This window comes from Oculina patagonica, chromosome 1 (assembly GCF_052425735.1).
Source record: "Oculina patagonica isolate OP01 chromosome 1, crgOcupat, whole genome shotgun sequence".
NCBI lineage: Eukaryota > Metazoa > Cnidaria > Anthozoa > Scleractinia > Oculinidae > Oculina > Oculina patagonica.
In genome coordinates, this window is record NC_135758.1 from 10,243,959 (window position 1) to 10,267,441 (window position 23,483).

Genomic DNA, 23,483 nt, shown 5'->3' on the forward strand with positions numbered 1-23,483 from the left:
ACTAATAACTTAACATTTCAGAAGCTTTCAGTACTTTTCCAATGGTCCCAGAGGTTTTCTTTCTCTTTTCTTCTAATCAAGCTCTTCCGACTCATTAATTTAATCCTTTAATCTAGCATTTTAATCCCTTTATGGACAACACACTGGCAGTCATTGTTAAGCATCATGCAAAAGTTGATTTGAATGGTATCAACTTTTGGAGTCATTGCAAAACCTCGTACGTCATATGTCATTGCACAACCTGGTTACAAGTACATTTCGCAGCCTCACAACCATAGGCGTAGGAGGCGGGGGGCGAGGGGGGCTGCAGCTCCCCCCCCCCCTTTACCCCACAGCGCCGAAATTTTTCGGGCAGAATGCTCAGAATTCGGGCAATAACAAATCTCAAAATACGTTCAAAACGAATTACCTCAACAAAAAAGTATTGGAAATATACCAAACTTTGTGGTTCAAAAGTCTAAATTTTTCATACCGCATACCGTGATATCTTCTCTGCTTTCGTTTCCTCTCGCAAATTGCGATAATTGTGTTCGATTTCTCTCGAAAATTCTGCGTGACCCCTTAGTTTGATTCAGTTGTAATCATTTTGAAGTGAGTGGGAAATTGGCGAGGGCTACCAGAAGTTAGGATTTTCCATAGCTTAAGGGCTTGCGCGCGATGGATGCAGTGTAAGACGCCTTTGAAACTAAGATGTTACAAATGTGATGAAGCTAATGCTCTGATAATGCTGTTGACTCAAACGTTTAGTTAGTTTAAAGGGCTAGCCTAAAACTTTCAACGAAATGTTTTAACCCATTTACCCCTGAATGTTTCAACCGCTTTTTTATAACTTTTAAGTGGGCGAAACCACTGTAAATTGGCTCACCAAAAATACTTTTATTTTTTCTGAACTAGAGTGAATAAAAAATTTCCGAAGAAAAAGGATTCAGTGCATTGACATCTTCGGAAAACGCCACGAAATTAATTGCAGGCAAGGTTTGTACACGACTATTTCAATGCACGTTTTTTTGTCCATTTTATATGCCTCTCTATTCGCTCTCAACGCATGTCATTGTTTTGTTCGGGCAATAAGGTCTCTGCCCCCCAGGCCCGTACGCCTATGCTCACAACGAGGCGAGAGACTGAAAACGAATAAAATTTCTCGGAGTAGGGGAATGGGCACACAGCGGTCAAACGCAAAAATGACGTCACCTCTTCCGTCACCTCCGGTTTTCGGCGCCTCGAACTTTTCTGAGAATTTGTCTCGAAAGTGTGCAAACTTTATGGTACGGTGAAAGAACAGTAGCTAACAGTTCAAGCTGGGACACTCAGTGGAGATAAACTAGTGGTAACCACAGGTTAAAAAGTGCGGGCCTTGACGCACATAGACAAGGTACTGGAAGGCAGTGCCGATAAATTAATGACTGAAATGATAAAATGGACAAAAGACAATTATTCTGAGTAATGCGTCACGCAAGGATTTTTGCGGTGCAGTGTGAATTGAGATGTGATTTTTCTCAGTCGATAAACTCGCTATGTTGTAAGTGTTATAACGAATTTTTCGACAATAACCGTTGTTGGAATCATTCGCTTTCCCGTAATTTATCTGCGTCGATAAATAAATCATAAAATGGGCAAAAAACAATTATTCCGTGTAACGGGAATGCATGTTTATAATTTTGCTTATTGCCGCGAACCGATCAAAGTTATCTTTTGATTGTCGATTTGGGAATTGTAATCGAGCACGCGGTGTGAACTGATCGGGATGTGAATTTTTCTCAGTCGGTAAACTCGCTATGTTGTCAGTGTTATAACGAATTTCTCGACAATAAGCAACACATAACGCCTTCCATGTGACAGAAGGTTTAGATCTTATGTGACAAGCTGTTGATAAAACTTATTTTTCGCATTCGTTCTTGGAGAACAGATTTTTCTCTTCCGGTGTTACGACAAACTGTTGTAATTGACACATTTTCGCATTCCGATCGTGCTTAGTGGAAGAACAAACATTTTCAACTTCCGCTTCTCTATTCGGTTTATAAACGTGGCGCGCACGCGTAAAACGCAATCCGCTGGTCACTGTCAAGATTAGGGTTGCGGGCCCAAGATTCTCTTGGGCCCGCAATTATCAAATTTCCAATCCATAAGCGGCGTATAAACCTTTACTCTCCAGGGACGGCGTTAACTTTTGGCTTTAAAGCGAAAGTTTTCAGAAAATTTAAGACTTTGTATGGAGAAGTTTGGCGGGAATTGCACAGTAACTGCGCACGCGCGCTGCGTTTGACCGCTGTGTGGGGAATGGGAGGCTCTGTCCTGGGCCGGGTTGTTCAAAGGTAATCCAGGATAATAAAAATAAAAAATATAAATAAATATGTGTTTGTAGTGGTCATGCACTTAGCTTCATATCTCAGCGAGATAGCTAGTTTACAGGCATGCCACTGAAACAGAGGAAACAAATAATTTATAAATGAACATAACAAGGTTAAAAATCCCAACTGGCGGGAGGCAGACCAGTTGGCTATATACAAAGCGTGGTCGAGGATTTGAACTCGGGACAACCGAGAAACAAATCCAGCTAGTGGCAAGGGCAGGCCTCGAACCGGTGACCTCCGGATTACAACACCAGCGCCCTAAACCACTCGGCCACGCTTGCCTCCCTTGAATTTTGATTTCAGCGCGAATTTTGATTTCAGCTTTTCAGTAAGTTTTTATGTTTATATTTTCCGTCGTTCAGTTTTGCCTTTGATTATCTCAAACTTTACAAAACGTAAGCAATAAAAACACTTTTATATAAGAGAAACTGAACTCTGCATTAACGTTTAATACTGGGTTAGTGTTAATCAGCTTTCAAATAACCAGGCCGTGAGCTCCAAACTGTAACCATTTTACATATCATTATCAACAAAAAATGTTACCCTTTCGTACCCCGTAGAATTCCGGTTATAAGCCCTGGGCTTATACAACTTCGTAAGGGTTTTTGGGTGGGCTTATAAGCGGAGGGGCTTATATTCGGGAGGGCTTATAAGCGGAAGGAAAAAAACGTTTCGAAACAAGCCATCGGGAGTGTTGATTGAAATACGCTTTTAAGTTAAAACGCACAAACAAGCAACATTTAGCCCTGTTCAGTACTGTCATCCGGTAGAGGGGGGCTTATATCCGGGGGGGGGGGGGGCTTATAACCGGATGTATTTTTTTGTTTCCAAGTTGATGGGCCTATAACCGGGGGGGCTTATAAGCGGGAGGGGGGGGGGTGGGGGCTTATAAGCGGAATTTTACGGTACCTTCAATAGTAAAATAGTACCCCTTTCACATACCTACAGAATGGCCACTGAATCTCTTTTCTTAACATTTCACTTGAATAACCCCTAAGAATGCTTTAATTAACAAACCGTTCGGTGGATGTTTGGAATATTTTGAAAAGCACTTTTAAATACCTAAATGAAATTTCCCCCTACTTTTTGCATACTCCAACTCGTAAAATCCCTACCCCTTTAGGAAGTACCACGCAGGGGAAAGTTTACGTGTAGCATATTACCATAAAATGAATGTTTGGGTGTGCAGGTTGTGTCTTACCATTTGCGCAGGGGTACTAAAGGGAGTTTTGGGTAGAGGCATGGTAGACACACTGACATGACGTCACAAACTGGATAACTCTTGCATTACGCTCAACATAGTGAGACGGCCAGGGGACTGGGCTGTCTCTGCGACCGATTCAAACATTCACATCGCCGACCGGTTAGCTCAGTTGGTAGAGCGACGGACTACAGTGCGGGAGGTCTCGGGTTTGAGTCCCAGACCGGACCAACACTCAGGGACTTAAAATAACTGAGGAGAATATGCTGCCTTTGCAATAACATCTGCAAATGGTTAGATATTCTAGTCTTCTCGGATAAGGACGATAAACCGTAGGCCCCGTCTCCTGCATCTTCAGTGTTATGGTCAGCAGGGTACGTAAAAGAACCCACACGCTTATCGTAAAGAGTAGGGCATGGAGTTCCCGGTGTTGTGGTCTGGTCTTTGGCCGTTGTATTGTGCTTTCTGTGAAATGCTCGGAGATATTAGCTGTATAAGCTACTCTTCAAATCCGAGGGTAAACAAAGTGATGATGATGATGATTCTCGTCCCTAGAGCCGCCTGTCCTTCTTAAACGGCAGAGCATGGGGCACGAAGACCAAGTGGCTCTCGAGACACATCACTTGATTGGCTAAATTTTTAACAAGGAGAGTTAAAATCTAGCCAATGAAATCAACCGTATAAAAATACCTTACAACATGGGGACTTTATTTTAAAATGGTTGATTTAAATTTCCTTTGCTAAAAATCTAGCCAAACAAATCATGTGTCTGCAGAGCCACTTGTTCCTCGTGCTCCAGCCTCTGCCGGCAAAGAGGGACGAGCGCCTCTGGAGACGAGAATGATTCAGCGTTTGCCTGCCTAGAAACGCTCAGCTGCGACTTTGAAAGACAAAACCACAAATAAGAACCAAATTGATAATTTATTCGCTAAACCAGAAACCAAGCTTGAGCAGGAATTAAATTCTCCACGAAGGTACACAAAATGATGCATCAGCGATCGATGCAGTGTCTTTACACAGCTGTACAGTGCAAAAATTATCAAGTTTTACTATCCGATCTTTTCCGTCATTTCAGGAACCGCCTGCAAGAAAAGAGAAGGTGCAATGAGCTATTTCTATTTATACATTGTATCACCATCCTGCTTTCAGCTTGTCATTGGACCCCCGATGTGTCAACATAAACTGCATTCTGTTTTTAAGCCAAATATACGTTGTTCTGTACCGCGATTGCTACGAAGGGCTACGCTCGAAACTTTAGCTTCCCAAATTCAATACGACGACTAAGTGGCGCAAGTTCGTTTGGGATCAATCAGGAATAAGAAGAATTGCAATAATGCGAGTTAGCGTTCGTTTGGCTGTTCTTCCTATTCCGGAATACTTGGCTTTCCATTCCGGCTATTCTGCTCCCAGGAACAGAATAGGCGGAATGTATTCCAGAATATTCCCAAACGAACGCGCCCTAAGTGTTTTCTTGTCCACCGACGCAGTACAACAGTTTATAAGTTTATCAATCAATTTAGTCATCCGAATCTAATAGCCAATGTACTTTTAATAACCAAAAACACGCGAACTTGAAATCTTTTTTACTTTACCACTCGTGAACGGATAATTTACGATCAACTTTATCATTATTTAACAAAAAACAACTTTCTCTCGTGCCATCAATCTGGTTTTCGGTCTCTGCATTCCACGCTCACCGCACTTATCGAAGCTACAGATAGCTGGGCCTTGGATATATGTCTGACATATTCGGAACCCAGAATGTACGCAGATGATACTAGCCTAACACTTGCTAGCACTGACATTGAGCATATAAATTATCGCTTTAATCACGACCTGAGAAATGTGTACGAATGGCTGTCTGCGAACAAGCTTACTCTAAATATGACGAAAACTGAGTTTATGCTTATTGCATCAAGGCAGAAGTTATCACAATTTACGGAAAGTCCCTCTCTTACTATAAATGAGAACGCAATAGAACAAGTTACCTCCGCTAAATCCCTCGGAGTTTATGTTGATCAAAATATAAACTGGGAGTGTCATATTGAAAACATTTCTAAGAAGATAGCTTGTGCCATTGGTGCAATTAAACGAATTCGACATCTCACTCCATTTAATATTTTAATCAAAATTTATAATAGCCTTATTAGTAGTGTGGGGAAGCTGTAACAAGGGCCTTGCTGAAAAACTGCAAAGGCTTCAAAACCGCGCAGCTCGTACCCTAATGTCTGCGAGCTATGATAGTAATTTAGATGATTTGTTCCGGACACTGGGGTGGCGAAGACTCTACTATCAAAGATTGGAACAGAAGTCTATCCTAATGTATAAAACATTACATGGTATGACTCCTGATTATCTGAGATCAAGATTCGTATATCGTGACGATGTTAGTGCTTATCGTTTAAGGAATACCGAAAACAAATTAGTTCTTCCACAACCTCGAACTGATTATCTCAAGAAACGTTTTTCGTACAGTGGAGCTCAGTTGTGGAACAACTTACCTGTAGACCTAAGGCAAGCATCTTCACTGGCCGATTTCAAATCTAAACTAAGTCGGCACAGTTTAAAGTAATATCTAAATTTTAAGTAAATTTTAGACACGGCCTCCATGAAAAGCAGACTTTTCTTTTGTTATTTTGAATTTGTTGTTATTAAATTTTTGTAGTTAGTTAGATAGGTAGATAGTCCAGTAACTTAATTGACTGATGGAAAAACCGTGTATAAATAAAGTTATCTTATCTTATCTTACTTACTTTAAATAAATCAGCAACCAAGCCGTAATCAGCCACTGAAAGAAAGCAAAGAACATGAGAGTTTTAGCGTTTGAGCAGCCCGGTAGACAGTTAAATATGTGGCATGGAGGGGGAGGGGGGGGGGGGGCAGTGGGATAGTCGTGCGGGACAAAGGAGTAACATTCGTGCGGAATAAGTGGAGACGGAATGGCCGTGTGGAAATGGGTGAGTGAACAGCCGTGTGGGTCAAGGTTAGGGGGGAGGGAGGGGGGCGTTTGGGAAAGGAGGAGGGAGGGGCAGGGGAAGCCCTGTCCTGTGGGCAGAGAAGCAATAAGTTTATCATTGGGCTGCAGACCTACACATATACAGGTGTAAGAACGACAATGAAGACAACTTATAAGGAAGTATAATGGTCTGGTAGCATGGGTCTATTACTGAATACTACACATGAATAAGATGCGAGATGTTAAGAGGTCACTACTTATACAGCACTTGAAATATAGCGGAAACTCTCTCCTCTGCAAAGTCTCAAAGGGCAGAAAATCTGTGGAGGGCCTTTACAAGGCCTTCTCAACATTTTTTGTCCTATCGGCCCGAAATTCGTCTGGGTACTTTATAACTTATTAGCACGGCTGCAAGAGACTCTCCCATTCCTCTCATTGTATGTGCCTGCACTCACTTATTTTTCATTTAAAAGAGTCCCCCCCCCCCCCCAATTTCCCTTTTGAGCCTCGGCATAGGAGAGAGTCTATGCACCACTCAACAAGACTGACCTTGGAAAATTGGAGCCTCTGGATCCTTATTGATTGCAACGATAGTCTTCAAACGAACAAACAAAAAAATCAGTAAATTTGCGAATGCCAGTTTCAACAGTTTTCAAGGATAATTTTGATTTATGGCCTAGATCTATAAAAAATAAAACCCTACATAATGATAATGATAATGAGAATGAATTAATATAGCGCATTTTTCATGTGTATATGTTCAAATGCGCTGTACACCTACTTATTCACGTCTCAAAGGCCAGACCACAACACCGGGAGCTTCGTGCCCTACTCTTACATACATGTATATGCTCTCAAAGGATTGTTATGGAACAACACCACACTGAATTTAATTTGTTGCCAAGTAACCCAGCTGACAAATAATGTGTGCAATTGATCAATTGATGCGACATCGACTGCTACATACAGCATAAATTACTGTTTTTAAGACTCAGTTTAATGGCAGTCATGAACTTGTTGTAGCACACCTTGCTGTCCTTCATTCCAGCTAAGTGTTGAATGGCACCAGAAATACCCACTGCTATGTAGAGTTCCTGTTGAAGACAACAAATCAAAGTGGTATTAAGAACATCCACTGGAAAGGTTAGGAAAAGAGTTAACAAAAATATTAGGCTAATTCTGCAAACCAAAATTTGATGCATCTCACTAGTTAATGGTTGAATTATACTGCATCTGAGTGTACGCTCTAATGAAGAATATAATTTATTTACCTTACTTGTACATGTACAGTTGTAGTTCACAAAATGTATGTTGTGAAAGTCTTTTCATAAAAAAAAGTTTTTTTTATGTTCTTAAAGCTACTGAAGTTCTTGCTAGCTTATTGAACTTACAGGAGCCACCATTTTGCCTGTCTGTCCAACCTGCATGTCATTCGGTACATATCCAGCATCAACCGCTGCTCTTGATGCTCCAACTGTAGAGAAAAAACAATGGTTTATTATTCAAAGTCATGCCAACAAGCAGAGAAAATAGGTCTCTTGTTGCATAGTAATTTACATCATCCATCAGAGAGATGAATCAGAATGAGATTGGAACTACACGGAAAAATCCCATTACTTACCGGGTAATTTATGATGGAGCAGTAGAGAGCTCTGCATAGTCACTTTCAAAGGCACAAACACACCTTATAGTTTTTTTTATGACTGTTTACTATGTTTTCTCAAATTTCTTTGTCACTGGTTCAGTTCAGTCTCTCATAAAGCTCTCCTTTCTATAATTTTACCACCAATACTTCTATCATAAACTCAGGGCTGCAAATAACAGCCGTTCATCGGACATTGGCGAACCAAAATTTGCTCATGTCCGACGAAATGCCAAGTGTGGTCGGACATGATGTCCGGACAATTTTTTGATCGTAAATCATTTTGCGACAACAATAAATAAAAATCCAACCTTTTGTTTTAGTGATGTCTGATCACAATTTTGTTTTGTCCGACCAAGATGGTGTCTTAGTAGGACATATGTTCTTTCAAGTGAAATTTTTTTTTTTTTGCAGCCCTGTGAACTTAAAGTGAATGTTTGAAGGCAGAGCAGACTTGATCAATAATAAATGCACCTTGCTTTAATATTGTACATGTATGCAAGGCAAGACAAGAAGAAGAAAAGACCTTTTCTTTTTTATCCATGATAATTGATCAGGGTTGACTAAAGAAATACATGTACAGTACATGTAGACTTAAGCCAAATAAAGTTTAGTCTTTATCATGTTCAAGCAGGTCATAAGATGAATTTGACTCCCACTGGGGACTCAAAAATGTTTCTTTTTTAACAAACTAGGTACACAGTTAATTTCCTGATCTTACCTGCAGCATTTAACTTCTCAGCAAGTTTATAAAGCAATTCAAAATTCTCTCCACTCTTCAATCCTCTGCCTATCATAAACATAAAATAAATTTCATTAGGATTGTTTCAAGTTTTAATTTCAAAGCTACATTTTGCAAAGTTTAATTATTATGTTGTACACTTTCTCTTTAATTAAAACAAAACAAAATTAATAAAATGATATAAAATGTGCACACATTCATTGATGCAAACACGAAAGTGAGTGAGGTTGAAGTAATGCAAAAGCTGGTTCACATAAAGCATGCATGAATCATAACTGAATGCAAGGGTGGACAATGAAGAACTGTATTTGCGAGACCTCTCAAGTTTCATGTAAAAGATCAGGCAAGGAGACATTTTGATCAACGTAACTTTTCTTTTTCCACTCAAGAGATGTCTGGGATTTGACAAGAAAAATTCCATTCACTGATGGCATACCTCTAGCCGATCTACAGAAATTCGAAAATGTCTAAGATTGGTATAAACTGTGTGATTATTTTAGAGAGCAACAACCAATATTGTAGATACATGGACTACACAAATCTTTAGTGCTACACTATGTCACCAAAGTGATTTTTTTTTAAAGTTAAATGGCAGATACCCCTTGAACAAAGGATGAATCAAGCATGCAAAAACACAATGTTCAAAGGAATAAAAACAGAATAAAAAAACAAACAAAAAAAGAACAACAACTTATAATTATGACTTTGTTCACTACGGCTAGGGTACATGTAGGTCTGTAGCCCTGGGCCTTAAAGAATGCCATACCTCCAGACACGACCACCTTGGCACTTGTCAACTCGGGTCTGTCACTGACACTCAGCTCTTCACCAACCCACGCTGAAAGATCATTACTGGTTTCTGCTGCTGGTGCTGTGAAGTTGGAAAAAAAATCTTAAAAAAGGGTCAAATAATAGCCAACTTTTACACAACACAGTACAGACCGTGGTGTAGCTACATTGTAAGATTTAAAACAAACATTATGTCTTTACCGTTTTCGCTGACAGCTCCACCGCCAGATGCTGCTGCAGCTTCAAAAGCAGTCCCTCTGACAGTGAAGACCTTCACTGGATCATTACTTTTGCAAGTCAGGACAGCATTGCCTGAAAATAAAAAATTAATTATTAATTTTGTACTGTTAGAGTTACATGTACTTCAGTCTCTTCAGTCTCTTATGCTAATTTTGGATAATTAAATTACTATACTCAGACAGAAAAGCTAAATCTGTTCAGCAGATAGCTGGTTTTCATAAGGGGCCTCTATCCGGGTCGAATTGGAACTTGGAAATGTTGGTTTTTCAGGGAGGAGGAAAATCGAGAACCCAGAGAAAACCCACTAACCCTACTAAGTGGCCACTTGCAATTTTCCAAAAGCTGGCTGCTTAAACAAACAACATATTAATCTTTTGGGACTTTTCCAACCGTAATACTCAAGTTTCTAATAATGAATATGCCTAAACAGCTTTGTCTATCAGAATTATGAAATTTTTAAATCCATGTTTTTTAGTCTCGATGCAGGGTGTTAATGCACCCTCTCTATAGTTTTTACAAGAAACTCTCAGCACAGGTGACCCAAGCACTTTATGAGTTTGTATTATAAAGCTGAAAATTCAATAAAAGTTGACAAAAATAAATAAACTGAAAATAAAGTTTTATTTTTTAATTGTGTTTGTGTGCCGTCACTGCCTTTGTACTTTAGAAGGGGTTTTGAGCGATTTGGAGTGATTTTGAGCATAATGTTAATAAATATGCTGGTACATCATTATGTACATTATTGTGACAAGGTTGGAATCAAACTGCACGAAGCATAACTGACCGCCTCGAGTAAAAGATAAACTTTCTCCCATAAATACTTTTCGGTCCTCACTTAAATCACTCATTTACAACAAGGGATAATTTTCCCATGTTTTTGCCAGTCATGACACAGTTTCCACCAATTTTCAGCCACTAAGAACCACGAGAAAACTCACTTTAGTGAAAACTTCCCCGCCATTTATGCGTGGCAAACAAAATTGTCTCCCGGCCATAAAGTGCTTGGGTCACCTGTGCTCTCAGATGATGTCTGTTCCCAATAACACCTACTACAGCTGTACTGTATGTATTTTTTATATAACCTATTAATTTTTCATTTATTTATTTGTTTATTAATTTCATTTATTTTTTTTTTCAGAATTAACATAGTTTTTGTGTCCCCCATTAGCTGTTAAGCTAAACAAATTCACAGTCACGTTAAGAAAGTTCTCATTCGTTCATTGGTTCCTTGGTTCATGGGTTCGTTTGTTTGTACAGTACACCAATGGCAGGGTTGTCAAAATAAGCCGGCAACCGCCGCATTTCACCGGCTATTACGAACTCTGCGCTGGCTACACCGAATATTAGTAGGTCAGTTCTGAGTGTGTGTTATCAAGTTCTGAGTGTTTTGTAGTCGCTTACTTTTTGGATGGAACCTGCTACTCAAAAACCTACCGACAACCTTGCATCAAAATATTGGAAAGTGCAATGTTCACTTTAATTTATTAATATTTATCACCTGCATAAATTGTCCTGACAAATGTGTCCTCTGACTGAACCTCTATCACATCCTGCAGAGGGGCTACATCCAGAAGTGCAGCTACACGGGGAAGAACATTCTGAAGGAAGGAATTAAGGGTTATGAAAAAAAGGTAACTGACAAGGACTACCTACTGCTACATGTAGTTCTCTGCACCAGTTCTTTCTCAAATGCTGCAATAAAAGTTTGAGACACTCAAACAAAAAAATTAACAAATACTAGCAATACTCTCAAAACTTAGGTCCTGTCCACACTAACCCGGGTAAATTTGAAAAGGCATCTTTTTTCTCTGGATAGGCCAACCGTCCACACTGAAAGCAGAAACTCGCCAAAAATGGTACTTTTCAAAAACGCTCTCCAAAGTGGGTAAATTAAAAAATGCCGGCTAGGTGGTATACATGTAGTGTGGATTTCAAAATCGGGCGAAAATGGGACTTTTTGAAAACGCTGATTTCAAATAATAAGGTGATCGCTGTCAAAACAAAAGTTTAATTCTAAGCTTACCAATAGCTCTGTGCATGGGTTGTAACTCTGCGTACGATTAAGCATACCATTTTCAAATTTACCTGGGTTAATGTGAACAGGGTCTAAAAGACTTGGGAGATGGATGTTTAAAAAAAAAAACGTCCTATGACTTCGAGATGCCATTTTAATAAGCCAAGACTTGAATAAAACTTAAGAAGGAAATACCTTTCCCATAGCTGTGGCACCAGCGGTTATGTGCGAGAAGTTGAATTGCTTTTGGGATCCAACAATCAGTGGAGCTAGGACCTCTGTACAAAGTTAAGACTGAATGTTAGTCTAGAACTGCTTTACATCCTACACACCACAGGAATTATACATTTTACTGGCAAAATTAATCTAGACATCAACAAAGTATCAAGAAACACAATTAGATATTCTATGCAGGCACCTTGGCAACGATAATTAATTGTACAAAAGATACATGTACAGCTGTAAGGAAACTGATCTTGACAAAAAAGGATTTACCTGGCAAGAATCCTTTGTATGCGTCATTCTCTGCTACAAGAATTTTACTTATTCCCTCAACCTTGCTAAGCTCTTCAACAACCTTATTAAGTAAGAATATTAAAAAATAGTTTTCATGTTAGTACTATTACCAATTACATATACATTACAGTAATTACTAGTACAGGGTACATGTAAGTCTGTCGCCTTCTTCCTTAGTGGCTTCTGGCACTTTGTGTTTTTCCTCTACAGAGAGGCAATTTCTAAGCGATGACGTCAGAAAATTGCTTATTGTCATCGCACGATGGGCTCTTTTACTCTGTTGGGGCGATCGAACAGAAATCAAGTTTAACTTAACAAGAAATCGCTGCGTAGAATACAAAAGCAAAATACTCCCGTGCAGTCAGAATGGAACACTACTGACAATGTATAAACAAAAGAGACTACAGTCGAAGCTTTCTTAACGGACACTCTCGTAAGCGGACAGCTCTACTTAGGGCCACCTTGTTAGAAACCCCCGTTTTTACTCCCATACAAACTCTGTATTTTTACATTCTCGTAAGCGGACATTCCCGTAAGCGGCCGCGGACACTTTCCGAGATTACGACTTAGACTTTTTCTTTGTTTTTAAGCTCCTGTAAGCGGACACCGCAAAGAAAATCATATAAAAAACCTCTGTATCTTGTATTAATCAATCAACTTCACATCGCCGTTCGTCGCAATAATTTTACTGTTATTACAGTACCATATTTCAGTGTTTGTTTTGTCGTCATCCACGTCCGGTTACATTTCGAAACACCACTAACATGCATATTACCATTATGTTAGCTGGGCAAGCTCCCGTAAGCGGCCATCTATCCCCTACACCTCTAGTGGCCGCTTACGAGAACCATTCTCGTAAGCGGCCAGCTCCAGTTGCGGACACTTTTTTCGCGTCCCGAGGGTGTCCGCTTATGAGAGCTTCGACTGTAATTTTATAATGTAGTATATATTAGATTTAGTAGACAGAAATTCCTAATTCTTATAATACAGGGCCACTGTAAACAAGCAGAAACAAAAGACCGTTTGACCTTTCTCGCAGCTTAAAAGCTACATGTAACTCCCGTGTATCGCGCGTATGTCGTTTATCGGATGTCGCACACTACAATATAATCTACTGTGTCTACGAAAAAAAATGTATTATTAACTTTGTATCCTTGGCCTGTAAATTAATAACTACTGTATTTATTTGAATTCCATCAGATCCTAGCTATGCTATTTAGACAATCACCAAAATTGCTTCTTAGATTTAAAAAAAGAACACTGCAATTGGATAACAGTTTTTATCACGCACAAGGTGTCAGCTACTTTTATTTACGTTGAGTTTTTGACAAATTTCCTCAAAATTATGTGAAACGTCATCGCTTCTGCATGCACATTACATTCGGTGGTTTAACATACTGTATAATACGAGCGGACATTCTGCTAATTGCTTGTATCTTTTCTAGCCCCTAATTCACTGGAAAAAATACCCAATTTCCACATGCGTATTCTGTATGTAAAATAGAAAATCCACACATACTCAGTTTCCATGCTTGGTTATTGTATGGAAAATTGTTGGATAAAATACTCCAATTTAGTTTGCCATACAAAAAACAACCATGGAAATTCCATTTTCCAATCTTAACTTGGAAAATAACATTTCCACTGATAAATTTTTATTTTCCAAGTATGGATTATTGTTCAATAAAAAAGCACCCAATTTCCACGTTTGTATTTTGTATGTAAAATAAATACTCCACATCCATTCAGTTTCCATACTTGGTTATTGCATGGAATTTTTTTGGATGAAATAGTTCACTTTAGTTTTCCATGTTAAAAACAAACATGTAAATTTTATTTTCCATTCTTAATTTGGAAAATTGTATTTCCAAATAGAATTTTATTTTCCAAATATGTATTTTTGTTGATCAAAAATGAATACCAAAATTCCACATGTGTATTTTGCATGTAAAATATAAATCCACATCTACTCAGTTTCCATACTTGGTTATGGTATGGAAAATTGTTGGATAAAACACCCAAATTTAGTTTTCAATAATCAAAACAAACAAGGAAATTTTATTTTGCAGTCTTCATTTAGAACATTATTGCAATCTAACAGAAAAATTTATATTTTCCAAGTATGTATTTTTGTTCATCAAAAAACACTAAATTTACACATGTATTTGACATGATAACATGGAAAATCCTTAAATCTCCTTATATGGGTTTTTGATTGCCAAACTAATGCAGGCATGCAAAACTGCATTTCTACAAGGAAACCTTTACTTTCTTAATACACTTATCTTTTTTTCTGTTTTAGAACAATATTAATGCACCAGTTTATTACTGTACTTTGAACTGCAAAAAGAAATTAATATTTAAATTAATTATTGAATTTCTGCAAGGAGCTGGCACACTGTAGCTAAAATCAAATATCTTGAATTATTTTTCTGCTTACCAACTTATCATAAGGCATATCAATGTTAGATTTGTTCTTGCCAGTTTGGACCATGCCATATCCCTGGCAAAATATCAATAATACTTTTGCAGCTTATACTGTCCATAGTTCGTGCACTTGATTCCCTAACCCACAAGTGATTCCTCTCCCAGTGTAAATGCTTAACAAAGAAATATCCTTTCACTCTCTTCTGTTCAGCATCAACTTGTCGAACTTCTGCATGCCATGTTTCATCCCGGTCTCCTTTCACACTGACTATGTCACCAGGTTGGGGATACACAGGGACAATCACCTTGGGAAGGGGGATGGTTGCTCTGGAATGATCCACCACTGCACATTTTCCATTAGGTTCCAACCACAACATGATTGGCCTTACAATGTCATTTAAGCCAATACAAGTGCATGTCTGAAAAGGCTTGACATAGATAGTATCACTGAGCTGATGTCTCAATGGATGGCCATCATCATCTAAGATATACTGATAGGCGTCACAAATGGCAAATGGTGTGAAAAGATTCTCATGTTCCACTAAGTAGAATTTTATGACTTTGAGACAAATCTCTTGGTTCCCCTGCAAGGCTATGATGTCATCTCCAGTGCGATAAAGAGTTCCTCCTGCACCTTCATTGTGTAATGGTAGGTAGGCACTGCGAAATGAATGAGCCACCTCAGGAGTTAGAATTTGATTGTTATAGGCATGAATTGCTTCTCCTTGATCTCTTTGCAACTGCTCAATTTTGCCACTTCCAATGAGTATTCCTTTGTTAGCTCGAGCTGCATCTCTGTCACATGCACATTCTTTAATAAGGTCCTTTGCAGTTTCTAGAGAAGAGGCCACCATCTACAATAGAAAAGTAACTAGTTAAGAAGGACTACCAGGTCATTCATTCAAATCACAAAGGATATGTAAAGTTGATGCCCATATAACTGAAACAAGCTAATTATGATCTTATACATGTATGTTTTCTGAACAAGGTGTTATTCATATAAGATAAAAGTTACCAGTAGGTGAGGCAGAAATACAAGTACACTAATAAAGAACACTGTTAAAAAGAGTTAAAGAACTACCAACTTGTCCCAACTGGCATGCAGAGTATCAGTAAGTATTCTAAATGCATGTGCATGATTTTATAAAGCAGTTTTTTTGGTAGACAATGTTCTGCAGATTTCTACAACATTCGTTCAAAAGAATTTATTTATATAATGTACATTTTCTGGAGTAAAACAACATCTGAGCGGTTTCTTGTTCAGGTGCAACAATATAGTAGGATCAACATTGCACACACATAAACAAACAAACAAAAAGCTGTAAAAAGTAGGAAACTGTTAATTTTATAGCACTAACAAAATTATTATAGTACCTTTTGCCTGCTATATTTTCCTGACTTTTCTGTTGTTGCATTCCTTAATCCCTTATTTTATTATTATTATTATTATTATTATTATTATTATTATTATTTATTGTTCAAACGAAAGGTTTATAAGGATAATATACACTGCAACTTACGACAAGCAAGATCGAAGCAGCTGTATAATTGTTTCAACTTAAATTATAAAATTAAAAATACGGCTGCTTGTCGTTAAGTTTATCGATGAATAAAAATATTAAAGATCCGATACCAGGATTCATTGTAAGAAGATAAAAAGCGTTCTCTGGTAAAATATTTTAAAAATTATTAGCTTTCGACAGCCAGACTGCTGTCTTCGACGGATAAAAATGAAGAACTTTATTTTTATCCGTCGAAGACAGCAGTCTGGCTGTCGAAAGCTAATAATTTTTAAAATATTTTACCAGAGAACGCTTTTTATTTTTTTTATCGATGAAGTGATACAAAATTACCTTTGATTTCAAAGAATCCATGCCCACAATCGCTTAATTACCTAGAGTTAGTGATATGATCTAAACAATGAATGAACTCACCATTTTCTTGTTGTAACAGTTTCAAGGCCGAAAGATGCCTTTCCTGAGTTTTATAATGTACAGCCTTTCCACGGCATTCTTCGCAAGGGCAATGAACATGAACGGAACTTCTTTCAGTGCAGAAACACAACGACGAAGGAGCCGGATCCGCCAATCGTTCCGCCATCTTTTTAGTCATATGAGCAGTCAGTGCCACAATACAGCGTTCACCTGTGTTGCGCGGGCAGTCAATCAGCTCCTGAACAGCAGCCAACCAATCAAATGGAACAAAATCATCAGCAACCAATCAAATGAAAGCAGTTTTGGTATAAACTGTTGCGTTGAAGAATTTCCCGCCCTCTTTGCCGCATGGATTTATCAGAAAGAGCATTTTTATTTATAGTGTTGGCGGGATTGTTGGCGGTAGTTTTGGCGTATTCGTCGTCGTATGCAAAAGGAAAAGGTTTTCGGTCGTCACCTTTGTGCGTTTCGCAAACGGTTGATACCAGTTCGGAAAATGATGAAGAGGTGGAGCGAATCATGTCCAAGAGTCAGGCTAGTGTACTGAGTCGAAAAAGAAGTGCAGACGAAGATTTTCAGGAAGAAGGTGACACAGAGAACGATGAGAAACGGCGGGAAACACATGCAGTCGGACCCGCGAAAGTCATTGGTAAGCTTTTTGTTATATTCGCAACGATTAATTCGACTTTTAATCTTCTGTCGATTTAAAAGAAATGATCAAAGGCAGATGCTTCTGTAAAGAACAAATTTATACCTGATAACTCTTTCTTATTATATGGCTACAATAGTACGCGCGCTCTGATTGGCTGCTGAGCGGGCATTATTTTCTTGTAATGACCGGGCATTATGAAAATTTTTCTCGGCTCGACGGTTTTTTGAGTTGTGAGTAAAAGCTACTAGCGAGGGGGCAAAAACAACAAAAAATGCCGACAAAATATAACTATCTTTTCAATAACTGAAAGAAAAATATAAGCATACCGATACTTCTTTAGTATGAACGACGAAGAGAGCCACAGAGAGCGAGAGCGAGAGCGAGTTTTACCTCCAGTGTTTTTTCCCTTGATTTTTTTTGAATAGTGCTTAAAGGCCATATAATAAATAACTTATTAACCTCGTCCGTTCGGTCACTACAGGGGAATCTCAGACCTCGACCTTGATGTATTGACCTCGCTGTCGCTCGGTCAATACATCAAGACCTCGGTCTGAGATTCCCCTGTAATGACCTCACTCTCGGTTAATAAGTAGTATATGTAATAACTTTGACCAAATGCGAATTAGATCGAGGCCGACGTCTGCGAAGGGAAACTCTGACGCCAAGAATCTAAACATTGTTTTCTTCTTTTGAGGTTGAAGCTCGGAACTAGTGAGTCTAGTGACGGTTATTTTATTTGCAGATTGGTCTCCGGAACAAGTAAAAAAGTGGATTTTTGGCTTATTTGGTGAAGCAGTTGCAGAGAAGTTCCTCGAGGAAGAGATAGATGGGCGGGCATTATTGGAAAGTAAACGGTTGGAAGAGGATTCAACTCTTGAGAAACTTGGTATCGCAACAATCGGAAAGAAAGAGCGTTTCAAGAGAGAGCTTGGAGCTGTCAGACCAGATGGTAGATACACTCTTTTTATTTTATAAGAATATTGTTTTTCCGACCCAAGCTGAATATTCTTATATTTCTGCCGATTTTAGGCTGAAAATATTCTCATGAACATTCTTAAATAATTCCGTTTGACATTTTCGTTTTAGAATTTATAATGATACTTTTTTGCTGTTTAGTTTATTTCTTTTGTGCCGTACATCATACATACTGTAATTATATAATAAATGTACCGTTCATCGAACTGTCATAAGCATCGAACATCTCGTTAGTGCAGGTTTTTATTGTTTTACTGGCTAGTTAAAAGTTTTGCCGTTTAGAGAAATAAAGGATTTTATACGTTTCAGATAAAAACATATTAAATTGTATTGCATTAACAAATTTTCAACTCAAAATGCTATTCTTTTCAAAATCTCGGCCTCGGGTTTATTCTTAAAATATTCTTTAAAATTGGCAAGTATCAGCGTTGATATTCTTATCAAATTAATTTTAATCAAATTAATTTTAAATTTTAAAATAACAGCACTCTTTGAACTGTGAATCACATTTAATCGTAGAACGGCCAATATTAATAAGATGCTATTTCTCTAGATAACATTCATCCTTTTGGGCAAAAAAAGAAGAAGATTGATTGTTCATCATTCCGAAGCTATGACAGACTACTAACAAGAGAAGAGAGGGAGCATCTCAGCTGTAAAGACAAGAGTATTTACAACACAAAGTAGGTATCTAATAACAGTATTGTAAATTTCTTGTGTTGTCAGGAAAGGATCTCATTTGAAAAATTATTTCTCTTGAGCTTCCTTTATGAAACTTACAGAATTACTGGTGATGGCAAGAGCCTCTCATTTCTTTGAACATACATGTAATACCAAGATGAAACACTAAGGTTATTTTTCTTTGGTGAAAAGAATGGAATGGAAGTTTTATTTCCAAATTTAGCTACAGGGCTACAAATAATTTTGTTCACTTGAAAGGACATATGTCCTACAAAGGCACCAACTTGGTCGGACAAAACAAAATTGTGGTCAGACAGATTTTTATTCATCGTTGCTCTAAAGTAATGTATGATCAAAAAATTGTCTGGACATTATGTCTGACCACACTTGACATTTCGCCGGACATGAGCAAAATTTGGTCGGCCAATGACCAACTGTTATTTGCAGCCCTGAGCTATCTACCTTATGATCCAGCTACAGTCCTTACAGTCCTTAAATTTAGGACAAATAATTGGGCCAGTTTGCTAAATTTTCATTGGTAAGTGGGTTCAAAAAGTGAAGTGTCAAGTGACTTGTTTAAGATTGTGTACAATAAATTACCTCTTGATGATTACTCAATTACAATAACGAATTCATTTTCAGAGGGTAACACTTGTTAGTTAACTTAAGTTGCTGATGGTCCTCGTCTAAGTATCTGTCTAACAGAAGAATAAATAAAATATGCAAACAAATGATATGTATCAAATATATAATCTGTCCCTTTAACAGAAAAAAGAGGATCACCAAAGAGGTGGAAAAAAAATGGCCAAAAGGAAGTACACTTCCCAACTACAGAAGCAAAGTTGAAGCGATGGTTGTCGACCAATTTGTTGAGAAGATTGCACAGGACGAAAGTGTCCTTTTCCCTGAATGTGGACTGCGAAAGGAGGCTATACTCGAGATAGTGTTAAAAAAAATAAGGGAACAGCGACGGCAACAGAAAGACGTAAAAATACCCTTGAGACAAGAAGACGTATTGTCAACTGACAGTGCTGAAAGTGAATCATCAAATTCCAGTAGTCCTCCTTCGTCTCAGTTTGAAAGGGTCAAACGATACAGCCTATATTTTGACGAAGGTGAGTGGATTTGAGGATTTCAAAAGGAGGCAAAGTTTGTTGTGAACATTGCATTTCTTTGCTTCTCCCTTGGGAAATTTTTGAAATGAATTGTGGTAAAAAAAAAAATTAGTTAGATGAGTGGGCAAAACACTTTTTTCCTTACCACAACAGGCCACAGAAATTTAACAAGGTGACCAAAAGATGAGGTTCTCTCTCTCTCTCTTTAAGTTTTAAGGTGTGAGAGTCTATGAGCTGGAAGGTTTCAATAACAAAGTGTATTGACATACTTTGTTGAATGTTGCATTAACTTTCACTTATTTTTTTGCCCTAGACATGACCCAGAGTACAGCTGAATTGATTGTCATGGTAGCCCTCCAGAAATCATCAATCAAAGATGTTAAAATGGAGCAGCTGCATAAAATGAGAAAACTGTTCAACCTTGGATTGCTAAGGGGGAAAGACAAAATGACTCATGTCCGAGCCATTGCCAATTCGCTGAAATTAGAGGGTTACGTCACAATATCAGAGGTGGCAGATGGAGAATCCCTAACACGAAACAATGTTCAGATTGCAAAGGAGATTGCTCTTGACTAAGCCTAAAATGGCTAACTTTCTGCATGTCATATAAGTTGTGTTCATTATTTGGCCTTAAAACATTCAGATTGATTGGTTTAGGGCACTTACTGTGCAAGTATGTATGTGACTGCAATATCTACTGCAAAGTTGGACATGTTCAGTAAATATAAGTTTAGCATTACAAAAAGCTAAATTTCTGGGTGTCATAGTAAGTTGTGTTCATGATTTCATGTTTTAAGATTGCAAGTCTGGCTTAGGGCACTTACTGTGCATGTGTGTGTGACTTCAATATATCTACTGTCAAGTTTTACATGCATGTTCAGTAAGTTTGGCAATACAAAATGGCTAAATTTCTGCATAGATATGTTAATGATTTGGCCTAGATATACTTATGTATTAATAACCTTGGTTTTTGGTTGCAAATCAGCATAATGCTGGTGAGAACCCTTTAGGCAATGAACATATTGGCTTAGCTGTAATAGAACAATGTAGATAGTATTAATTTTGTTGTCTGATACAAGTGGATGATTTGTTTGGTAGTTAAAATAATTGTTCATTAAATCACAACAGTTTGTTAAATGATGTTTTATTTGATTTCTTTTCTTTCTTTCTTTTTTTCATTGTTACATCGATCTTTACACAACAGTTGAACAGCTGTGTTACAAGTATTGCAAAAAAAAAAGAACACACATGGTTTGTTCGTTATTTCCAAGGTTGATTGAAAATCCCGATAGGGAAAACCCCAAGAAACCATATTCGATAGTTAGAATACCAACTATGGAATTAAATCATTTTCCATGAATGGTGTTCCATTTTCCAAACAGGGAAAATAGTTAGAAACCAAATTTGTTTATATTAAAATCCAAACAAGTATTTTGTTGTAAAATCTGGTGTGGTTTTCATTCTTTCCACATTGGGTTCTGTGGAAATCCAGAAATGAAAAAAGACCAAAATCCAAATTTGGGAATGGCGATATCCTAGTTCGTTTACTTCCTACCATAAAATCCAAATGTGGTTTTGTAAATTTCCAATTACGATAGTCCTGCACACATTTTGAGAAAACCAAGTTTGGTATCTTAAAAATCCAAACTGGTATTTAGTCAAAATCCATGTTTGGATAAATTGTACTAAATCCATATATGGAAAATAGTTGATTTCCACACAAAATCCATACAATTTCCATATAAAAATCGAATTTGGAAATGTGCCCATTTTTCCAGTGATATAAGGGGCTTGTACATATTATATGTGAAACCTTTGAATACACCTATTTTCAAAATGGCTGAAAAAACCTGAATTCTTTTGCCTTCATATTAATTGGCCTTTCGTGACCTCGTTTTAATCCAAAAGTTCTTTTGACTTTGGCAGTTATGATAGAGGCCACGAAAGCCAATTGACATGAAAACAAAATTTAGAATAATGTATTTTCTGCCATATTGGAAAATGGTTTTTTAAGGTGTATGTATTTCTTCCTTCCCATCACCTGCTTCCCTTACCACCTCCTGTAGCCTTCCTACCCCCTTTACTCCTACTAGTTAACCCCCCCCCCCTGTTCCTCTCCCTCCCCTCCCAACACACCATGTACAGATCAATGCTACTAACCTTTCCACAGCTGGTTCCAGCGACCAATGCAGATACATCACCACCAAGCTTACTAGCAGCTGTGATAGCACTCAGAGTTATAGCACCTACAGCATTGTTATCATGCTCAGCGACAACCAGAGTGGAGGCACTTCTACCAGAGACCAAACACCGCAAAGAGCTTCCCTGTACAAATATGTAGTTTTATAATAAAATATTCAATAAGATGAAGGACAAAATGGGAGTTCTGAGCTTAAGTAATTAAAACAAATGCAAAAATGCAATTATTGTCAAGCTATGGTTATTTTGAAGCCAAACTCCAACAAAATAATTATTAGTTTGATCATGTGATGGCCCAATGTGTAAACCTTGAATTGCTTTGGTCACCAGTTTGTGGCTGAGCACTGCTAATGCACTGCTTTGTTGGCAAAGTAAAATTTTGTTTGCAACTTTTTCCCTTTTAGTTATAAACCTTTCACTACTTTACTGTAGTAAAGGATCAATGGCCTTAAAATTTCTGAATGGGCTTAATATAGTATCAGTTTATACAATGTAGTATTAGAGAGATTAAACCCTCGATCTGCCCTATGTTTTATTTACTACACTGGTTGAATAAAAAATGTTCACCTCTGCGTGTTTAAATAACAGATCGTAAAATATATCAATTTACTGCTTTCAAAATGAGCAAGCCGGCCATGCTACACACGCATCAAATTGTGTCAAAACATTCTCCAACATTCATCAATGATGCCGATGTTCTACTAAATAATCTACTTCCTAATCTATTTTAAAATACTTACAGGTCTCCCCAGAGCCCTGGAAAGAGTTCCTATCCTTATCATTTGAACTCTTCTCCGCGATTTCTTGGTTTTAACAGCGCAATACAACCACCATTCAAGGATTCAAGTCAATTTCTGTGTTTTATGCAGCGTTATGCAACACTACCATTGGGACATGCGCGAGCCCAGGCTCTCGCGCTAAATTTTAGTCACGCAACATTTCCCTCACGTATTTATTAAAAAATTTATTCAAGAATAAATATTTAGATATATCTGAGTTCTTCCTACAATCTTGAAAAAAGAGAAAGCAGGAATAACCTACAATTATTT

General features: G+C 37.9%; 3 protein-coding genes across 4 annotated transcripts; 1 reads left to right on the top strand and 2 right to left on the bottom strand.

Moving 5' to 3' along the window:
* Nucleotides 1-4,454: 4,454 nt before the first annotated feature.
* LOC144656367 (electron transfer flavoprotein subunit alpha, mitochondrial-like) lies at nt 4,455-23,327 on the bottom strand. Its single transcript, XM_078516595.1, has 13 exons — nt 23,175-23,327; nt 22,396-22,560; nt 12,431-12,512; nt 12,131-12,213; nt 11,420-11,519; nt 9,883-9,993; nt 9,659-9,763; nt 8,872-8,940; nt 7,900-7,982; nt 7,537-7,602; nt 7,058-7,103; nt 6,306-6,340; nt 4,455-4,634 (listed from the first exon to the last, which is right to left on the bottom strand). Exons 1-13 carry the CDS (start codon nt 23,214-23,216, stop codon nt 4,602-4,604), a joined length of 1,020 nt encoding a protein of 339 aa, XP_078372721.1. The 5' UTR covers nt 23,217-23,327; the 3' UTR covers nt 4,455-4,601.
* Nucleotides 14,487-16,953, bottom strand: LOC144656480 (uncharacterized). 2 transcript variants are annotated; one of them, XM_078516701.1, is made up of 2 exons: nt 16,813-16,953; nt 14,487-15,732 (listed from the first exon to the last, which is right to left on the bottom strand). In XM_078516701.1, exons 1-2 carry the CDS (start codon nt 16,813-16,815, stop codon nt 14,917-14,919), a joined length of 819 nt encoding a protein of 272 aa, XP_078372827.1. In that variant the 5' UTR covers nt 16,816-16,953; the 3' UTR covers nt 14,487-14,916. The 2 variants fall into 2 exon arrangements, with proteins under 2 accessions (XP_078372827.1, XP_078372834.1); XM_078516708.1 differs by lacking the exon at nt 16,813-16,953 and adding an exon at nt 16,253-16,318.
* On the top strand, nt 17,161-21,375 carry LOC144656237 (uncharacterized). Its single transcript, XM_078516481.1, has 5 exons — nt 17,161-17,461; nt 18,207-18,413; nt 18,993-19,122; nt 19,889-20,235; nt 20,549-21,375. Exons 1-5 carry the CDS (start codon nt 17,161-17,163, stop codon nt 20,809-20,811), a joined length of 1,248 nt encoding a protein of 415 aa, XP_078372607.1. The 3' UTR covers nt 20,812-21,375.
* Nucleotides 23,328-23,483: the final 156 nt, after the last annotated feature.

Bases quoted from the DNA above. Each gene is read 5' to 3' on its own strand.
- LOC144656237 (XM_078516481.1), top strand. From the start codon at position 17,161: ATGGATTTATCAGAAAGAGCATTTTTATTTATAGTGTTGGCGGGATTG. The intron at 18,414-18,992 runs GTAGATACACTC...CTATTTCTCTAG, and splicing joins TGGAGCTGTCAGACCAGATG to ATAACATTCATCCTTTTGGG. The intron at 20,236-20,548 runs GTGAGTGGATTT...TTTTTGCCCTAG, and splicing joins CAGCCTATATTTTGACGAAG to ACATGACCCAGAGTACAGCT.
- LOC144656367 (XM_078516595.1), bottom strand. From the start codon at position 23,216: ATGATAAGGATAGGAACTCTTTCCAGGGCTCTGGGGAGACCT. The intron at 12,214-12,430 runs GTAAATCCTTTT...AACTTTGTACAG, and splicing joins ATACAAAGGATTCTTGCCAG to AGGTCCTAGCTCCACTGATT. The intron at 9,994-11,419 runs GTGATAAATATT...TTTTATTTTCAG, and splicing joins TGTCAGGACAATTTATGCAG to GCAATGCTGTCCTGACTTGC.